The following is a 16,646-nucleotide window of genomic DNA, read 5'->3' on the forward strand; positions in this document are numbered from 1 at the left end:
GGCCTCAAACCCCCTTTTCATAGTCTTTCTCTGGTGGACATCAGGGCCAACATAAGGAGCTATAGGCAATGTGAAAAACTCTCCAGAGTTTTTCAAGCCTCACCTTATTAATTTATGGCTGTCTGCCAGCCCCATTGTTTACCATTGGAATGACTAATTGCAGAGAATCACTGTTTACCTTTGGGATGACTAATTTTGAGAATCACTTCAGAGCTTTGTTTTGGTGCACTTTGAAGCCATCTGGGCTTGTTTTCTTGAGGAAGGAAACATAGGAAAGTGTGGCTTTATCGGGATTATGATTATACCTGGCAGTTGGCTGGCTGGGGTTGGGCTGGAGCTGCTTGCCCTTTTTTGTAACAGTGTCTGTAAGGACAGGTTCGATGAGCCTACTGTGTCTGAACTGCAGGTGTTTAGTTACAGCCCCAGTGTCTGAGGAGCTCACAACCTAGCAGCAGAAATAACACAAAAACTGAAAGAATTGGAATACAGTAAGTACCATAGGAGTGATAGCACAGTGTAGAAGTGCAAAGGTGGAGAAGAAAAGTTCTGAGAATGGGGAAGTCTTCAGAGAGGTAGTTTTTGAACTTGGTCCTAAAAACTGGGTAAGATTTTGGTAAGTGGAGTCAGGGTGGAAACAATTGATAGTGGAAAAAAAAACAGGTGCAAAAAGTTTGCTCGGAAAATGTTTGGAGCATCGTCCTTAGATCAATCTGGAACAGAAGAAGCAGTGAGAGATGTGTGGAATGGAGGTGGTTGTAAGGATTAAAAAGAATAGTGTCTAGTACCTAGTAATCCACCAGGAAATATTAGCTGTCATGTGATCCCACCACAGAAGGGGCCTGACTGTCCCATTCCCATCCCACCGAGCGGCCTGCCTTTCTGCCTTAATCAGCTCCTCTTTTACATATTGGGTTTCTTTTCACATGTGTGCCTACAACTTTCGAGCCTCAAAATAAAAATGCCACGCTGGGGCTTGAGCCAATAAGGGGACGAAGGAAGGCAGGGGAGAGACAATGAGGAAGGTGAGTCAGGGAGCCACAGGTGCAGGGGCTGAGGATTACCTTTCTGCTGTAGGCTACGGATAGGCCGCTGAAGTCAGATAGACCTGAATGAATTCGTTCACCCTGCGATATACACATCAGGCCTTGAGGGTTCAGGGATGCCAGGAGATCGACATGGATTCTGTCTTCATAGAATTGAGGTTCCACTCATACACCTCCTGGCTTCACTCCTGTGTCCGTGATCTGAGACAGTTTCTCAAGATTTATTTCCCCATCTGTACATACAGGTTAACATTGTACATATCTTGAAGGATACTCGTTAGCTTTAAATGAGTTAACCTACATTAACTATCATCACAGTGACTGGCACATAGTGAATACTTCAGTAGTCTTTATAAAAGGTGAACTACCATTTCCCAATCTGGGTGTGAAGAACTGCTGTACATTTGTTTAGTCGGTAAAGTAGAATTTCCTTATTTTGAAAAGCCACTCATTGATTAATTGGGATGTACTGTGTCCTTTCTCCATTAGGCACTGTAATGAGGGCCAGACACACAGAGGTGAGTAAAGCCGAGTCCTGACGGGGGTGCATGGCTGGCTCACTAGGTAGGGCATGAAACTCTTGATCTCAGGGTTCTAAGTTCGAGTTCCACGTTGGGTGTGGAGATGACTTAAAAATAAAAATCTTAAAAAAAACCCGAGCTGAGTCCTGCCCACAGTGGGATCACTTGTGGGGACATGGACACAGAGGAAACAATACTATGTACTAAGTGCTGAGACAAACGGGTTTTTACAGGCACACCCAGGGGAAGCAGCCATCCACATTTGGGGATATGGGTTGGGGGAAGTGGAGAGTGTGCCTGGGAACATGGGAGCAGAGATGCTTCAACTGAGAGTTAAAAATGAGCCAGAGTTATGTGTGAATGGAAGAAAACAAGGGTTCCTTAAGCCTTGTCTCCACCTTGAGTATATCCATTTACATTACAGTTTTCTCCGAGTACTTGCTGGATTGGCCTGGTCAGGAAGAGGCATCTAATGGAACCAAGGAAAAAAGACTGGAAGGACCAGGAGGCTCGTGGAGAGTTTGTCACCTCAGTCCAGGAGTGTGTACAAGTGCCGAAGGCTTCCTTTGTGAGCATCAGTATTAGCTGCTGGTTAATGCACCCACTTGATGGAGAGACTTGATTAAAAAACAGTAATGATAATTTTATTAAACTCCCTCAACCGTGAGTTGCTTGATTCATTGACTTCATAATTTTAATAAATTATGTGCATATATTGATATAGGGAGTATAATGTATACATTTTAAATATAAAAACATAGACATTTAAAATGATGAGTAACAGATAGGATTTTTAATTCACTTTCTCCCACCACGGACACGTATGTGAGGAGAAACCCAATATATGTTATTCTGCACAGCCTCAGGGTGCATCCACTTCACAGTGGGCAAGCCATGAAACCAGTCATTTTCTTGGCTCTTGGTAGTTTCCTCTCATGGGTACTGATCATTACAGTCTGCTGCTTCAGGGGATGGTCAGCAGATGTCTGGAGTTCTCTGTAGCTCTCTGTACTCTGGCATTCTACCCTCTGGACTCATTCCTGGGCTCCTAGGACTCCCCGTTCCACCTCCACCTCAGGGAGTCCTGGCTTCTCCCTCCTCAAGCCCAGAAACTTTCTCCAGGCGGTAAGCTGGAGCAATTCAATGGCTCGCCCTGTGGGTTTGCGTCTCCCATGGATCATTGTCCATTGCCTGTGTCAGTGCCTTGAGGGGGGTTGTTCATATGTTTTGTGTAGCTTTTTTTTTTTTTTAACTATTTAGAAGTTTATAATAATTAGGGTATAAATTTACTAGCTTTCACAATCATTGAAGAAGTTCACTTCTAGCCATAATAAATATATACACATACTTAAGCTGACACACCATTTCATCATCCACAGATGGCTCTTGTGTGCCAGTGGGTGTTGGTAGAAGCTGAGCATCTCTGGGGACATCAGGTAACTCTGCAGCCAGCGTTCCCCTTCACAAGCTGAGTTTTGTCAGACCCTTCAAGTCAATCCATCGTAAGATGGAAGCGTTGCCTCTGGGATGGATGACAAGCAAGGCCAGAGGAAATGAACAGGTGCACAGGGAAGTGTTTCAGTGGACACATGACCACGTGATTCACCAGTCCTATCACATCCTAGAAAATGCTGGTCTGGTGGAGTGGTGGAAAAACCTTTTGAAACCAGACCAAAGCTTCGAGGTAATGGCCAATGAATGAGGTGCCATCCCCCAGAATGCAGTATATACTCTAAACACCTATTACATAGTGCCACATCCCATATAGACAGAAAGTGCACAGTTAGGGTAGAAATAGAATTCCTACTGTGGTGGGCTAAATAATGCCCCCCAAGTATGTCCATGTCCTATTACCCAGAACCTGTAAATACATTGTATTTACAAGAGGACAAATATGTGGTAAAAGGGACCTGGCAGATGTGATTAAGAATCTCAAGATGGGGAGGGTATCCTGGATTATCCAGGTTGGCCCAGTATAATTTCAGAGGTCCTTATAAGAGGGAGGCAGTACAAGTAGGAGGAGGTGTGATGATTGAAGTAGGACGCAGTAATGTAAGGAAGGGGCCATGAGCCGAGGAATGAAGGCAGCCTCTGGAAACAGAAAGGCAGGGAAATGAATTCTCCCCCAGAACGCTTCAGGAGGAACAGAGTTATTGGCACCTTGACTCTAGACTTCTGACCTCCATAGCTGAGAGAGAATAAATTTATGTGGTATCAAGCCACTAAGTGTGTGGTTATTTGTTACAGCAGCAGTAGGAAGGGAACGTATTCATTTACTGTCCCCACTGGCCTACCCGGGGAGTTTGTGCCTCCCGTCTCCATAACTTTGTTTGACTAGAGGGCTGGTTCCTAATTGGGAAACTGTTTCATCAGGAGATATAATAATAGACCCTTTCAACTTGAACCTTCTGCGGTTTCCCAGTCACATCAAGCTCCTTGTGCTTAGAGACCAGCAGACAAGGAGAAGTCCCCATTCTGGTTGGGGATAAGTGAGTGTGATCATCAGGAGGAAGTATGGTTATTGTTACACAGTGAGGGCAGGAAGGCATATATTTTGTGCTTATTCCATCCACTAGGGTGTCTCTTGATACTTCCCTACCCAATGTCAAGAGTAAAATGAGCGACTTCCAAAATGACGGAATAAGGACCTCTGAAAACTGGCCTCTCCATAAAAGCAATGAGAACACTGGCAGAAATTGTCAAAATCACCTTTTTCTTTTAGAACTCTAGAAACTAAAGCAATCTGAAGAGGATTTATTTTAAAAACTGCTAAATCTGATTAAAAAGGGAAGCTTCTGGCATTCTAACATGCCCTATTCCTACCCTCCAACTCTAATAGAAGTTAAATTGTTCTTAACTGTAGGGTGAATGCTTCCAGGATGATTCACCATTAAATGATATGCAGCCTTTGTTAGACCCATTATATTGCTGGTTTTTTAACCCTTTCCCACTGTACTGTAGTGTCACTTTTATCATAAATCAGGTGACCGTATATGTGGGGCTGTTTCCAGACTTTCTTGTTCTATAGTCAGTTTTTCTATGGAAGCACCAATACGATCTTGTTTGAATCACTGTATCTTTACAATAGGTCCTGATATCTGATACTGTATGTCCTTCAGCTTTGTTCTTTAAGTTTACCTTAGTTATTCTTGACCTTTTGCCTTTTCTTACAAATTTTAAAATCAGCTTGTCAATTTTGGGGAAAATGAACCTGTTGAGATTTTTTGTTGGGATTACATTGAACATATAGGATACAATTGAAATCTTTACAGTGCCAAATCTTCTGTCTTGAAGCTTTTCTTCTACTCAGTGGGGTGCAGTTCTGAAATGAGAAGTGATTATCAGAAGCCTGGACGACAGGATTCCATTGTGGGGGAAGGGTCCTTTCCTTCCCATCTGTCAGTGGGCTGTGTATCCATCTTCTTTGGGCTCCCTGCCTCGGCAGATGTTTTTAACTTAGTGTTACTTGTACTCTGCCTCTCAGCAGGATCTCAGCCCTCAGATTATTCTTGACCATCACTTTACATAATTAACATATTTGAACCTATCACCTATTTACATTCTAACATAAATTAAGTACTATGAATGTGATTATCACATTTCACTATCCAAACTAACAAACATTATCTTAACAGTACTCCTGACCCACACATGGAACCATTGCAAAGTATCGTGTGTAGTGTTGTAAGGGTTCCTGTATTTTCCTAAAATTTGTTCACCGTTCTAATTATTATTACATACTATATATCATACTAAGTACTTAAAATATATTGTTTTAATTTGTGTAACCAGCATGAAAAATTACTTGCAGAGGATCAGATAGGCTCTGGAATCAGAAAAATACCAGTTAGAATCCTGGCTCTGCCAATTATTGTCTGTCTTTCAACAGTTTTGTTGAGATTAAACTAGATGATGCATGCTATGTGTTTCATATCTTATCTGCCAGTATTAACCATCTCTCTTCTTTTTCCCAGGTGAGGATGCTGATTAGAGAGCTTAAGTACTGTGTCTAGAGACAGAGAACTAGCAAGAGGCAAGCATACTGCCAAGCACATACTGCTCAATGTCTGTTACATGAATGAATGAACCAAAGTAGTCAGTATATACTCAACATTGACTCCAAATGCCACTGTATTCTCTGTTGTGAACAGAGAAAACAGTGAACAACAGACCCTTCCTATTCATTTGGAATTTACAAAACCAGAAAACTCAACTGGTAGCTGAATTTTGATGGACATATCTGAAATTTACTTTAATGAAATGAGAAAAACTATAAAGTAGTTTCAGGCCAGAAATTAGTTTTTTTAGTAATTCCCCAAGGTCTGAGAAAAAGTTATGGGACATATTTATCCCTTTTTGGGCTATCAATTCCTACTCTTCCTACCAGCATCACCATCTTCCATTTGAAGTAAATGTATAATACGTTGGTGGAGAGAGGTGGGGTGGGTGGTTCTAAGTACCTGTTTCCTACCGCTTTCTCCCACTAAGGAAGCTGCGTGTACCTGCCCTCCGGTACAGCGAGGGGAAGATACGTGGCCCAATAAGCTCGACCAATTGCATATCACTCTTGCAACTTGAAATCTTGAAAAATAATGAAAATAACCCTCTAATAAATTCCTTTTCTGCTTAAGATAGCCTGGAATCAGTTGCTGCTGTTTGGAACAAAGACTTGGCAAATGCAAAGATCAACAGAAAATTCAAACGAGTTTTTACACATCCTACTTTCAAAGGTTTTTTTTAGAACGACTTAAAGACATTCAGCCATTAAAGCCAAATGAACAGATTGTTATTTTTAAACACAGGTAATTTATATCTATAGAGTGTGTCTGCGTGAATACACACACCCCCTCCACACTGCTCTGAGTGGATTCAATATAAATACATGCCTGAGTTGTGCAACGTTCAAGTCAATGTAGAAACCAAGCAAAGATTAAATTCACTGAATTGCAGCTATTTCTATGAAAGCTTTTTTTTTTTTTCATTTGGTGAGTGCTATGAAGGGATTATGCTTTTTAGGAACTTAGCTTCTATTAAGATGACTAACAGACATTTCCTGATACGAAACTGAGAAGACCTCTTGCAAAGCTAAGCAAACATAGCTATTGAGTTCCTTTTGTAAAAAACTGTTCCTCTGAGATTTTCCCCATTGTTCCTCTGTTCCAATCATAGCATCTATTAAGTGGTATTGTAGTCATCAACTTTTTGGTAGTACAGGATATTTTTTGGTAGTATAGGAAGGGCATCCCTTCATCTTTACTTGCAGGTGATTATTTCTCCTAACTTAACTGGACCCATAAATGTAAGCGGGCAGGGACACCTGGGTGGCTCAGTCAGTTAAGCGTCCTACTCTTGATTTTGGCTCAGGTCATGATCTCAGGGTCGTGGAATCGAGCCCCACGTCGGGCCTCCGCACTGGGTATGTAGCCTGTTTAAGATTCTCTCTCTCCCTCTCCTTCTGCCCCTCTCTTTCTCTCTCCCCTCTCTAAAAAACAAAACAACATACAAGCAGGCAACTGGACAAGCTCAGACATGATGAAACTGAACTTAAGAATGTAGACTTAAGCCAAATGTAAAAGCAGAAGAGTGCATCCCTGGCGTAGGTAAAATCTTTTGAAAGCTTATGTTTTATTTTAAAAATTCCTAAGCTTTCTGAAAACCACCTCAGTAATATACATTTAGTTTAAGATAGTATTTTAAAGTACTTTGCCAGGATCTTATTAAACCTTCATTTCATAGATAAATCAGATCGAGAGTTTAAAGGGATGTGCTTGAAGTCATTTAAGATAAAAATGGCTATACCACCACTCCTGAGACTTCTTGGCCCAAAAGGGATTTAGTTTGAATTAGAAATTCTTACAGTAATGGTTGGTTAAGCATTTGCCTTCAGCTCAGGTCGTGGTCCCAGGGTCCTGAGATTGAGCCCCACCTCAGGTTCCCTGCTCAGCGAGGAATCTTCTCCCTCTGCGCGACCCTCCCACCCCCTACTCGTGCTCTATCTGCTCTTGCTCTCTCTCTCTCTCAAATAAATAAAATCTTTAAAAAAAATTCTATAACAAAATTTGTGCATCAAATTGAGAAACAATTAAAACAGGGCTGAAGCATTGTTACAAGATTTTTTATTTACTATTTACTACATTTAACTTTTTGAATAAAAATCGGAGGAAAACCCATGAATTATTTTATTCGCAATTTTGCATGAGCATAATATAATGGTACTCGCCTGCCTTCTCTACCGCACTCCTGTTTTAGATTAATCCTTGTAGACTCTTTCCTCTGTAACAGCTTCTCTCTTTTTGCTTTAAATTGCAATCAGGGCAGAAAAACAGGGGAGTTGAGAAGCTAATTTACGTCTCTGAGGTTTCTATATAAACCTTAATAGTCCTCTCATCAAGTTTGCTTTCCTTTGGGAATTTTGTCAGAACCATGAGTTTATTCCCCATATGTGCAATTTGGGAAAATGAACCTGGCAGAGGTAAACAGACTAGACTAGGAAAAGTGGTGATCATAATAATCATAATGAGGATATTGCAGTTAATCAGGCAAGCTACAGTAGGATCTCGGGTTAGGATAGTGGCAGTGACAATAGAATAGAAAGGAGATGGGTACAAGAGACGGTGAGGAAAGAAGGGATACGATGTGGTAGCGGACTGGCTGTGGGTGGGAAGAGGAAGAAGTCAAAGATGCCTGAAGTTCTAAGCTTCAGATGGTCCTGGGTTCTAATCCCGAGTTTGACTTTTACTAGCTACGGCCACACCAGCTTACTACTTATACACATACTTCGTGATTTTGATAACCTATCTAAGCCCCAATTTCCTCCTCTCTAATACAGATAATAATACATACCCTAAATAAGGCTGATGGCAAAGACTGAAGTAAAATGTATGGTGCCTAGTAAGTAAGCACTAGATAGATGCCAGTCTTTATTAGTGGGGAATAACAACAAAAGGTTAAAAACAGGAGACTGGAATAAGGAGTTTGGGTGTGAGTCAATCACCCTACCACACATAACTCCACCCCGAAAGCGGGCTGCTGGAGTTTTATAATCCTCCCCTCTGGAGGGTTTTTAACTAATAGAGGATAATCACCGATATAGATCCTTGATACGAATGGATAGCAGAGCGCAGTTTGGACTAGGAGCCCATATGAGTCAGGTTCTTCCTGTTATAGCTCCCTTAAGATGGCTGGGTTAGTAAAGCAAAAAAACCCAAAATAATTTTGTAGAGAAGTTACAAAAGAAAAAGGGGTTTAAGCTTTCAGGGGTGGCCAACTTGTGGTAAGGTAAACATATGGAGGAAACTAATGGAAGATCAGGCTTCCTTTTAGTAAGGTTTGTGGGTGATTGAGTCTGAGTTGCTCTCCTTTTTGGTAAGGGAAAGGAAGACACCTTTACAAACGGAAATTTATGCCCTGCTTCTTAGACAAATGGTGGCAATGAGGAGGGCAGGTAGGGATCTTAAAATTTTTTTTTAAGCTTCTGCTGCTGTTTCTCAACTATCTTCCGTTCAAAATAATCCTTTTGTCAAAGTGGCACATTTTGGGTTGGCATATTCTGATCCCCTACAAAAACTTAATTATGGCTTCTTGCCGGTGCGCTTACCTCAAAGACTAGAAACAAAGAGGCCTGGGTTCTTGCCCTTAAGTCACAGTGGCCCTAACATTAGCAGAATGCGGCCGCTGAGCGTCCTCAGTTCTGTGCAATCGGGTAGAAGGTAGGAAAGGTGATGTGCAAAGATGAGAGGGACGCTTTTGGCAGCGCCTACCACACCTAGCTCAGTGCCACGTACCGCGGCCGCTGCAGAAAGCGCGCCTTGCGACGCTCCAGCGGGACCCCAGGCTGCCTCGCAGATATTTTCCCCGGAATGTTTGCCATCTCCCAGACCCCGCCTCTGGGTGGGGTTGGTGTAGGTCTGGCGGGCGGCGCCCTTTGCTTTCCTCCTCCCAACCAGCTCTGAACCACGTTTACGGGATGTTTAATGCACTATAATAAAACAGCTAATAATTCCCGCCCACGGAAGCAGGGAGTCCCTCGCCGAAGCGACGCTGACAACGCCTCCGGTGAAGAATCCACTCAGCCAAGAGGGCGCGGCTGGTGGAGAGCGCCTGCGCCATGTGGTGGCGCCAAAGCCGCGAAGGTGGGCGGAAACCATAGCAACACGGCGAGACGATTGCTACGCCGTGCGTGATGACGTTGTGGGGAGCGCCCCCCAACGCCGGATTATGATGCAATCAGCGGCGCGGGCTCCGCGGTCTCGTGTGACCGCGGGCGCAGCCTCCTGGCCTCCAAACAGCAGCAACGGCAGAGGCAGGCAGGCGAGGTCAAGATGGTGGCTCCGCGGGCGGGGGAGGTGTTGGAGGGAGGAGGAGCCAGACCTTAGCCGACCGGAAACACCGACACCCAGAGGCCTCCCGGGAGCCGCCGCCGCTGCCGCCTCCGCCGCCTGCTCCAGCTCGAGAGACGCGAGCGGGCGGCGGGGCGGGCCGTAAGAGAGCAGAGGAGGGAGGGCGGGGGCGGAGTCGCCCGCCTTAGCCCCCGCCCCTGGCCGCGGTCCCGGGCCCTGCCCCGCGCGGCCCTCCCCGGCTCGCCCAGCCCCGGTGTGGCAGCGGCTCATGGCGGCGGTGGGGCCCCCGCAGCAGCAGGTGCGGATGGCCCATCAGCAGGTCTGGGCGGCGCTCGAGGTGGCGCTCCGGGTGCCCTGCCTCTACATCATCGACGCCATCTTCAACTCCTACTACGATTCCAGCCAAAGCCGGTTCTGCATCGGGCTCCAGATCTTCCTCCGGCTCCTTGGTAAGGGAAACGGGCTAGCTTGCGTCCCGGGACGGCTTTGAGGGCCGAAACGTGCTGCAGGGATCGGGCACCCGCGCGCAGTGTGTATATGTGTGTTTGAGAACCAGTTTCTTCGCCAATAGGAGCGTCTTTGCAGGTTGGGAGGGGGGAAGAGATGACACTTGTCTCAGAGTTGACAGCGGAGCGGTCCTCCTGAAGAGTCAGCCCTCTGTTCATTTTTGCAGCCGAGGGTGGGGAGAAAGCATGGTGTGTGAGCATGCGGCTCTTTGCCTGCTGTTTCTCTTGGGGAATGAGTGCTTGGCGTGCCGCGTCTTATGCGACAGCCTTGGAAAAACAGCAACTGTTTGCCCCGATCTCGCCGTGTGTGACCTTGGACTTGTAGTGCCAAAGCCTGGGCCTCAGTTTCCCCCTTTCCAAAATGCAGAGTACTCTTATGTTGTCACTTCTGTATCCACGGGGTCCACATGATCGTGAAGTATCTGCGGTAAATGACATCCAAAAGAAAGAGACAGGGTTTTGAATGTCAGACCTTGAAACCATTACTAAAAATGCTCATGAGGAAGGCGATACTTGTAACGAGTCCTAAAATTTTCCATGAACAGAGAGGTATTGAAAATGGCTATAAAAACGTGGCTAGAAAGTGATGAGACTTTTCCAAAAGAGACTTATGAAAATCAGTGTCTTTGTTGTATATGAATGGAGTGTTAAAAATATCTTATGTTTCACTCCCCATCTTCGCTTGCATTACCACTTGCATTTATCCATAAAAGAATTTTTTAAAGTAATTGAAACTTGGCAAATTTCGTTGATGAGGTAATTCTTGTGATCAGTTTTTAGTAGGCTTGTGATTTTGAAGTGTTGCTGAGGAAGGGTTGTTGATGAGATCCTTACCAAGCCTTTCTGAATTAGGAGCCATCTGTTGCTTCTTTATTCCTCCAAAAAAAATGTTGTTTTGTTATTGGCAATAAATAGCATTTTACATTTGTTTGGTACTTTCTTTGGTAAAGCATTTTCACTAACCTGAACTTTAAACATCTCTCAGAGGTGGTTTGTGTTCTCATTTTTTAAATGAGGAAACTGAGAGCTATAGAGTTTTAGTGTGTTTTGCTTTTGATATAAAGCAATTAAGTGGTTGTCAGAGCCTAGGCTTAAAAATCTTCTGACATCAAGGATGGTTCACTTTCCTCCTCCATACAGCTGCTATCCAGATACAGAATGATACAGTAATGATCATATGCTAGGTCTTAAAACTAACAGATGTGAATGTGTTCTTTAGCACAGGACTTGGTAACCCACCAGCTACTTAATCCCAGTCATTCCTACTTACCACTGCAAAAGTGTAAGGCCCTCATTATTTGTGGCAAAAGCGGAGCTGTGTGATTTCACAGCGTATACAATCTTTACGTTCTACATCTGAAACTAGTATGTTATATGTCAGTTATACCGCAGCTTATAAAGAAAGCATTCACTAGTTTTAATCTTTCATACTTAACGTATTTTGCTTAATTCTGGTAGTCATGGGTAGAAGTGATTTCAGTTAAATAACGTTAAAGTGAAATTAGTAAGGGGGACCTGTTGGGGAGGCATTTTATTTCTGCCAGTTAGAAACCACTCATCATGATCATAAATTTACAGGCAGTTTCTTATCTCAGTATAGTTACTTAGGGGTTCCAGCTGAGCCTGACCAGCTGCCAGCCCTCTTGCCCTGCCATACCTACCCGCGTTTGTTGATGATACACATGCAGGCAAGAGCTATGCCAATTCTTGGTATGGAGAGAAATGGAGAAAAATTATCATTTCTATTCCTCAGCTCCGCAGGTTGAGAGAGAGCTTGCTAGAGAGAGAACAGAAGCTAACAGACTTCTACGGAACTTTATCAATTTTAGGATAACCCAAGTGCTGCTTTGGAAACTAACCGAATATAACATAGACAAGAGGGGATGGGGAAGGTGACTTTCCTTGCTTCTGTGTTGAGAGGAGGTCGTCTTGGAGAAAAAAAAAAAAGTAAAGGAAAAAACCAAAAAACAAAATAGCTGTGTTTGAGGGGATTCATGTATTCATTGTAGAATACTGTGGCCACTGCCTTGAATATTCTTTTGGCCTGTGACTGCATATCCTCTGACAGTCCCTTTGTGACCAGGTGCTTTAATGCGGTGCTCTTAGAGTTGAGCTTTAGGCTAAGGAGCTTTAAGGAAAAGGGAGTATTTTCCTTAATTAAATCATTTGTAGTTTAAGAACACTGGAAGTTAGTATTCGACAAGTTAAAGTAGAATGTGACCCCAGGCAGGTTATTTAACTGCTCTGTACCTCTCTTTTTACCTTTACATTTTTAAAGATGGGCAGTGATGGTCTGTCATAAGGTGTTAAGGACAATAAATGAGTTAGGGTGTAAGCTCTTAGAATAGTACTTGGGACCTAGTAAAGGCTACTAAGTGTTAGCTCTTAATAAACCTGATAACTTAAAAAATATATATTTCTGTCCTTCAATTAAGACCATACCAGTACAGATATTTTGGTCTTTTGAAGGCGTCAATGTAATTTTGGTGCTTTGTTCCTAGAATTTTTGTTTACACTTTGTGAGAAATATATTTTCCAAATCTATTACCTGGACTGCTTCTTACGTTATGCCAGTGTAGCTTGCTCATTTTTCACATTTGTGAGAATGATAAAATTCTTTTTTTTAAAGATTTATTTATTTATTTAGAGAGAGGGAGAGAGTGCACAAGCGGAGAGGGAGAGAATCCCAAGTAGACTCCCTACTGAGTGTGGAGCCTGGGGCGGGGCTTGATCTCATGACCCTGGGATCATAACCTGAGCTGAAACCAAGAGTCAGATGCTTAACAGACTACACCGAGCTGCCCTGAGAATGATAAAATTCTTAAAAACTGGTTTTGTTGCTAAAAATTCCCCCTGAATAAAAACAAATGTCTTCAATATTTGAGGCCCATTCAATGAGACAGCTCTTGTTGTTATTGATAGTGACAGGTTTGTGTGTAAAAGATACCAAAGGATAGTTGAAATTAATTGTTCTACACCTGGTTAGTTTTTTTTTTTTTAATAATTGTAGACCTGTCAGTATTACTATATATAAATCTCAAAACTTGTCAGTCTCACCTTTTTCTTTAAAATGAAGTTGTAAAAATGGAAATCTATTCTCTAAGTAAAAAGCATTACCAATTTTATATCTCGTCTCTCAAGAATGTACTCTCCTCCCTCTACAAAAAAATACTACCACTGCACTTTTGGTATCAAACTAATATGAGAATTTCAGCAGATCAGAATATAAAGCATCTCATTTTAGAGATCCAAATAAAATCAAATCACAATATATAGAGTATTTAAGAATATTAAGCTATTCTTAGGAGGTGTTAAATGCTAAATGAAACACAGCCCAGTGCAGCATAATGCTGAATTAACAAATCTAAATCCAAGGCAGAAAATACAAGCATAGAAGTTTGTTTTAATAGTATTACTCATGTAATGATAACTCATTGGAGTGGAAAGGCTTTTCTAAATACACAAGAAAACCCCAAAATTACAAAGGAAAATTCGATAAATTCAATACATAAAAATGAAAAACTTTTTTATGACAAATTTTTTTTAACTCTTAAAAATGACACACTGAGGATACTATTCACATTGTATGAGATTGAATAAAAATTTTACTCTGTCATTAAGAAAAATTTATACTCCCAGAGAAAATGGGCCCAGCATAAGCAGTTCCCAATAAATGAAATGCAGATGGTCAGTAAGCAAAAGAAAAATAACTCAGCTTCATTTATAATGAAAGAAATGCAGTCAGAACAAAATTTCAGTTATCAGATTGGTTGAAGAGTTCAATGTTCAAATAAAAACTAGCTTGTCAAAGGTGTGGGGAAATGAGTAAAGTTATACAGTTTTGGTATGCTGTCACTTCTGTGTAAAGGCATTTGGCACTAGGTACTGAAATTCATCATACACCTTTTGACTCACAATTGTAAGAATTTGACCTAGAGACATAGTTGTACTTGTTCAAAGACTATGGGAAAGGGTTTTCATTGCAGCATTGTTGGTAATAACAACATAAATTATTAATCTAAATATCTATTAAAAGGGAATCTGTTCTTTGTATTAGGTTTAGACATACAATAATGAAGTTTTTGAAAAGAAAGTTATTTTGGTGCCGTAGAGAAAACTCAGAAAACCTTTGAAGTGAAAAAACACTGAAGCAGCAGTAATTTTGACGTGTTAGGGATAGATTAAGACTTCTCAGCAACACTATTGACATTTTGGACTGGGTAATTCTTGGGGAGGTGGGGGTGCTGTTCTGTGAATTGTAGGATTTTTAGCAGCGTCCTTGTCTTCTACCCATTGCATACCCATTAGCACCCCTCTTCCCCTTTCGTGATTGCTCAGAATGTCTCTAGGTATTTAGATATTGCCCAATGCTTGTGGAGGTAAGGAGGTGGGTTGGTGCAAAATCTGATCTTTGTTAAGAATTACTGAGATAGACAAATAGACCAATAGCACAGAATGGAAAGCCCAGAAACAGAGCACCCATGTATATAGAGAAACTTGATGTGTTTCAAAGGTAGAATTGGAGTGTATACATTGAGGTAAATATAGACTATTCAGGTAATGGTCATTTAGTTATATGGAAAATATTATACTGGATTCCTAACTACCAATATATAAACAGTTCTAAGTGGCTTAATACCTAAATGTGAAAAGCAGAATTTTAAAATTTTTAGAAGAAAATAAAGAATATAGAGGTTTTTTTTTAACCTTAGAGAAGGGAGAAATTCTTTAAAAATATATGAAAGTCGGATGCCTGGATGGCTCAGTCGGTTAAGCATTTGCCTTTGGCTCAAGTCATGATCCCTGGGTCCTGGGATGGAGTCCTGCATCAGGCTCCTTGCTCAGCGGGGAGCCTGCCCCTCCCCCTGCTTGCCCCTCCCCCTGCTTGCCCCTCCCCCTGCTTGTGTGCTCTCTTTTGAGCGCACTCTCTCTGACAGATAAAAAAATATATATGAAAGTCAGGGTGCCTGGGTAGCTCAGTCGGGTAAGCATCTGACTCTTATTTTGGTTCAGGTCATAATCTCAGGGTTCTGATGTTGAGCCCTGCATCGGGCTTAGTGCCGGGTGTGGAGCCTGCTTAAGAGTCTCTCTCCCTTTCCCACTGCCCCTCTACCCCTCTTAAAAAAAAAAAAAAAAAGCAAACACACACATAAATCTACACATATATACGTATATATACATGAAAGTAAATTTATAAATATTGATAAATCCAACAGTATTAAAATTAAAAACCTAAAAAATCAGAAACATGAAAAGACCAGCCACATACCTGGAGAAGATATTTGCATTACGGGTAACTGACAAAGAATTTGTAGTCAGAATTTTTTTTTTTTAAAGATTTATATTTTTTTAAAGAGTTTTATATCTGAAGTTGTGAAAATGCAACAAAGTTTGATGCTATTGACAATACTCCCTAAAGGCGATAAGGGGGAATGTTACTTGAGAGACTTGTTACTTGGCAAGTTGGCTTTTTCTATGAAATGAGAGCTGATTTTTCCTACGTTCCATACATAGGAACATGAGTATAAAAGAAAAATGTAAGCACCTTACATACATGCAACTTTTGGGTAGGAATTAAAATAATTTTATACTATTCTTGAAGTATTTCATCATTCTTATGTCTTGGGGTATAATTTTAATCAAGAGAAGAGTGGTATTTTTTTTTTTTAATTCATTTGAGAGAGAGCATGAGCAGGGGGAGAGGCAGAAGCAGACTCCCTGCTGAGCCGGGAGCCCTAAGTGGGACTCCATCCCAGGACCTGGCGATCATGACCTGAGCCAATGCAGCCGCTTAACTCTCTGAGCCACTCAGGCGCCCCAAGAAGAGTGGTATCTTATTGTTACTTGCTAGGATACATACAGACTTTGAGGATAGTCTCACTATGTTGTCTAGCATCTTCTCCCCCTTTTCCCTTTGAGACGTTTGCATGAAGCAAAATAGCACTTTTTCTACAGAAATATTTCTAAAAATCAAATCATTCCTTCATTTGTTTTTTTTTTTTATTTTTTATTTATTTATTTTTTTTATTTTTAAAGATTTTTATTTATTTATTTGACAGAGATAGAGACAGCCAGCGAGAGAGAGAACACAAGCAGGGGGAGTGGGAGAGGAAGAAGCAGGCTCATAGCAGAGGAGCCTGATGTGGGGCTCGATCCCATAACGCCGGGATCACGCCCTGAGCCGAAGGCAGACGCTTAACCGCTGTGCCACCCAGGCGCCCCCATTCCTTCATTTGT

At 42.0% G+C, this 16,646-nt stretch overlaps 2 protein-coding genes across 8 annotated transcripts in view; both read left to right on the forward strand.

Annotated features, from left to right (window-relative positions):
• Nucleotides 1–6,901, forward strand: part of TRMT12 (tRNA methyltransferase 12 homolog) — a 52,601-nt gene extending 45,700 nt beyond the window's left edge. For 2 of the 5 annotated variants that reach the window (XR_004627894.1, XR_004627895.1), the window contains 2 exons: nucleotides 1,533–1,561; nucleotides 1,989–6,897. The gene's annotated coding sequence lies outside the window, so the exon portion shown is untranslated. Of the gene's footprint in view, nucleotides 1–1,532; nucleotides 1,562–1,988 lie in introns of all 5 variants that reach the window. The other 3 variants (XR_004627896.1, XR_004627897.1, XM_034668603.1) reach the window with 3 other exon arrangements.
• A 2,859-nt stretch (nucleotides 6,902–9,760) lies between these two features.
• Nucleotides 9,761–16,646, forward strand: part of RNF139 (ring finger protein 139) — a 32,236-nt gene continuing 25,350 nt past the window's right edge. The window contains exon 1 of one of the 3 annotated variants that reach the window (XM_034668601.1): nucleotides 9,761–10,352. In XM_034668601.1, the coding sequence (XP_034524492.1) occupies nucleotides 10,172–10,352 (181 nt within the window). In that variant the 5' untranslated portion in view covers nucleotides 9,761–10,171. The remainder of the gene's footprint in view (nucleotides 10,353–16,646) is intronic. The other 2 variants (XM_034668602.1, XM_034668600.1) reach the window with 2 other exon arrangements.

Source organism: Ailuropoda melanoleuca, chromosome 9 (assembly GCF_002007445.2).
Source record: "Ailuropoda melanoleuca isolate Jingjing chromosome 9, ASM200744v2, whole genome shotgun sequence".
NCBI classification, from domain to species: domain Eukaryota; kingdom Metazoa; phylum Chordata; class Mammalia; order Carnivora; family Ursidae; genus Ailuropoda; species Ailuropoda melanoleuca.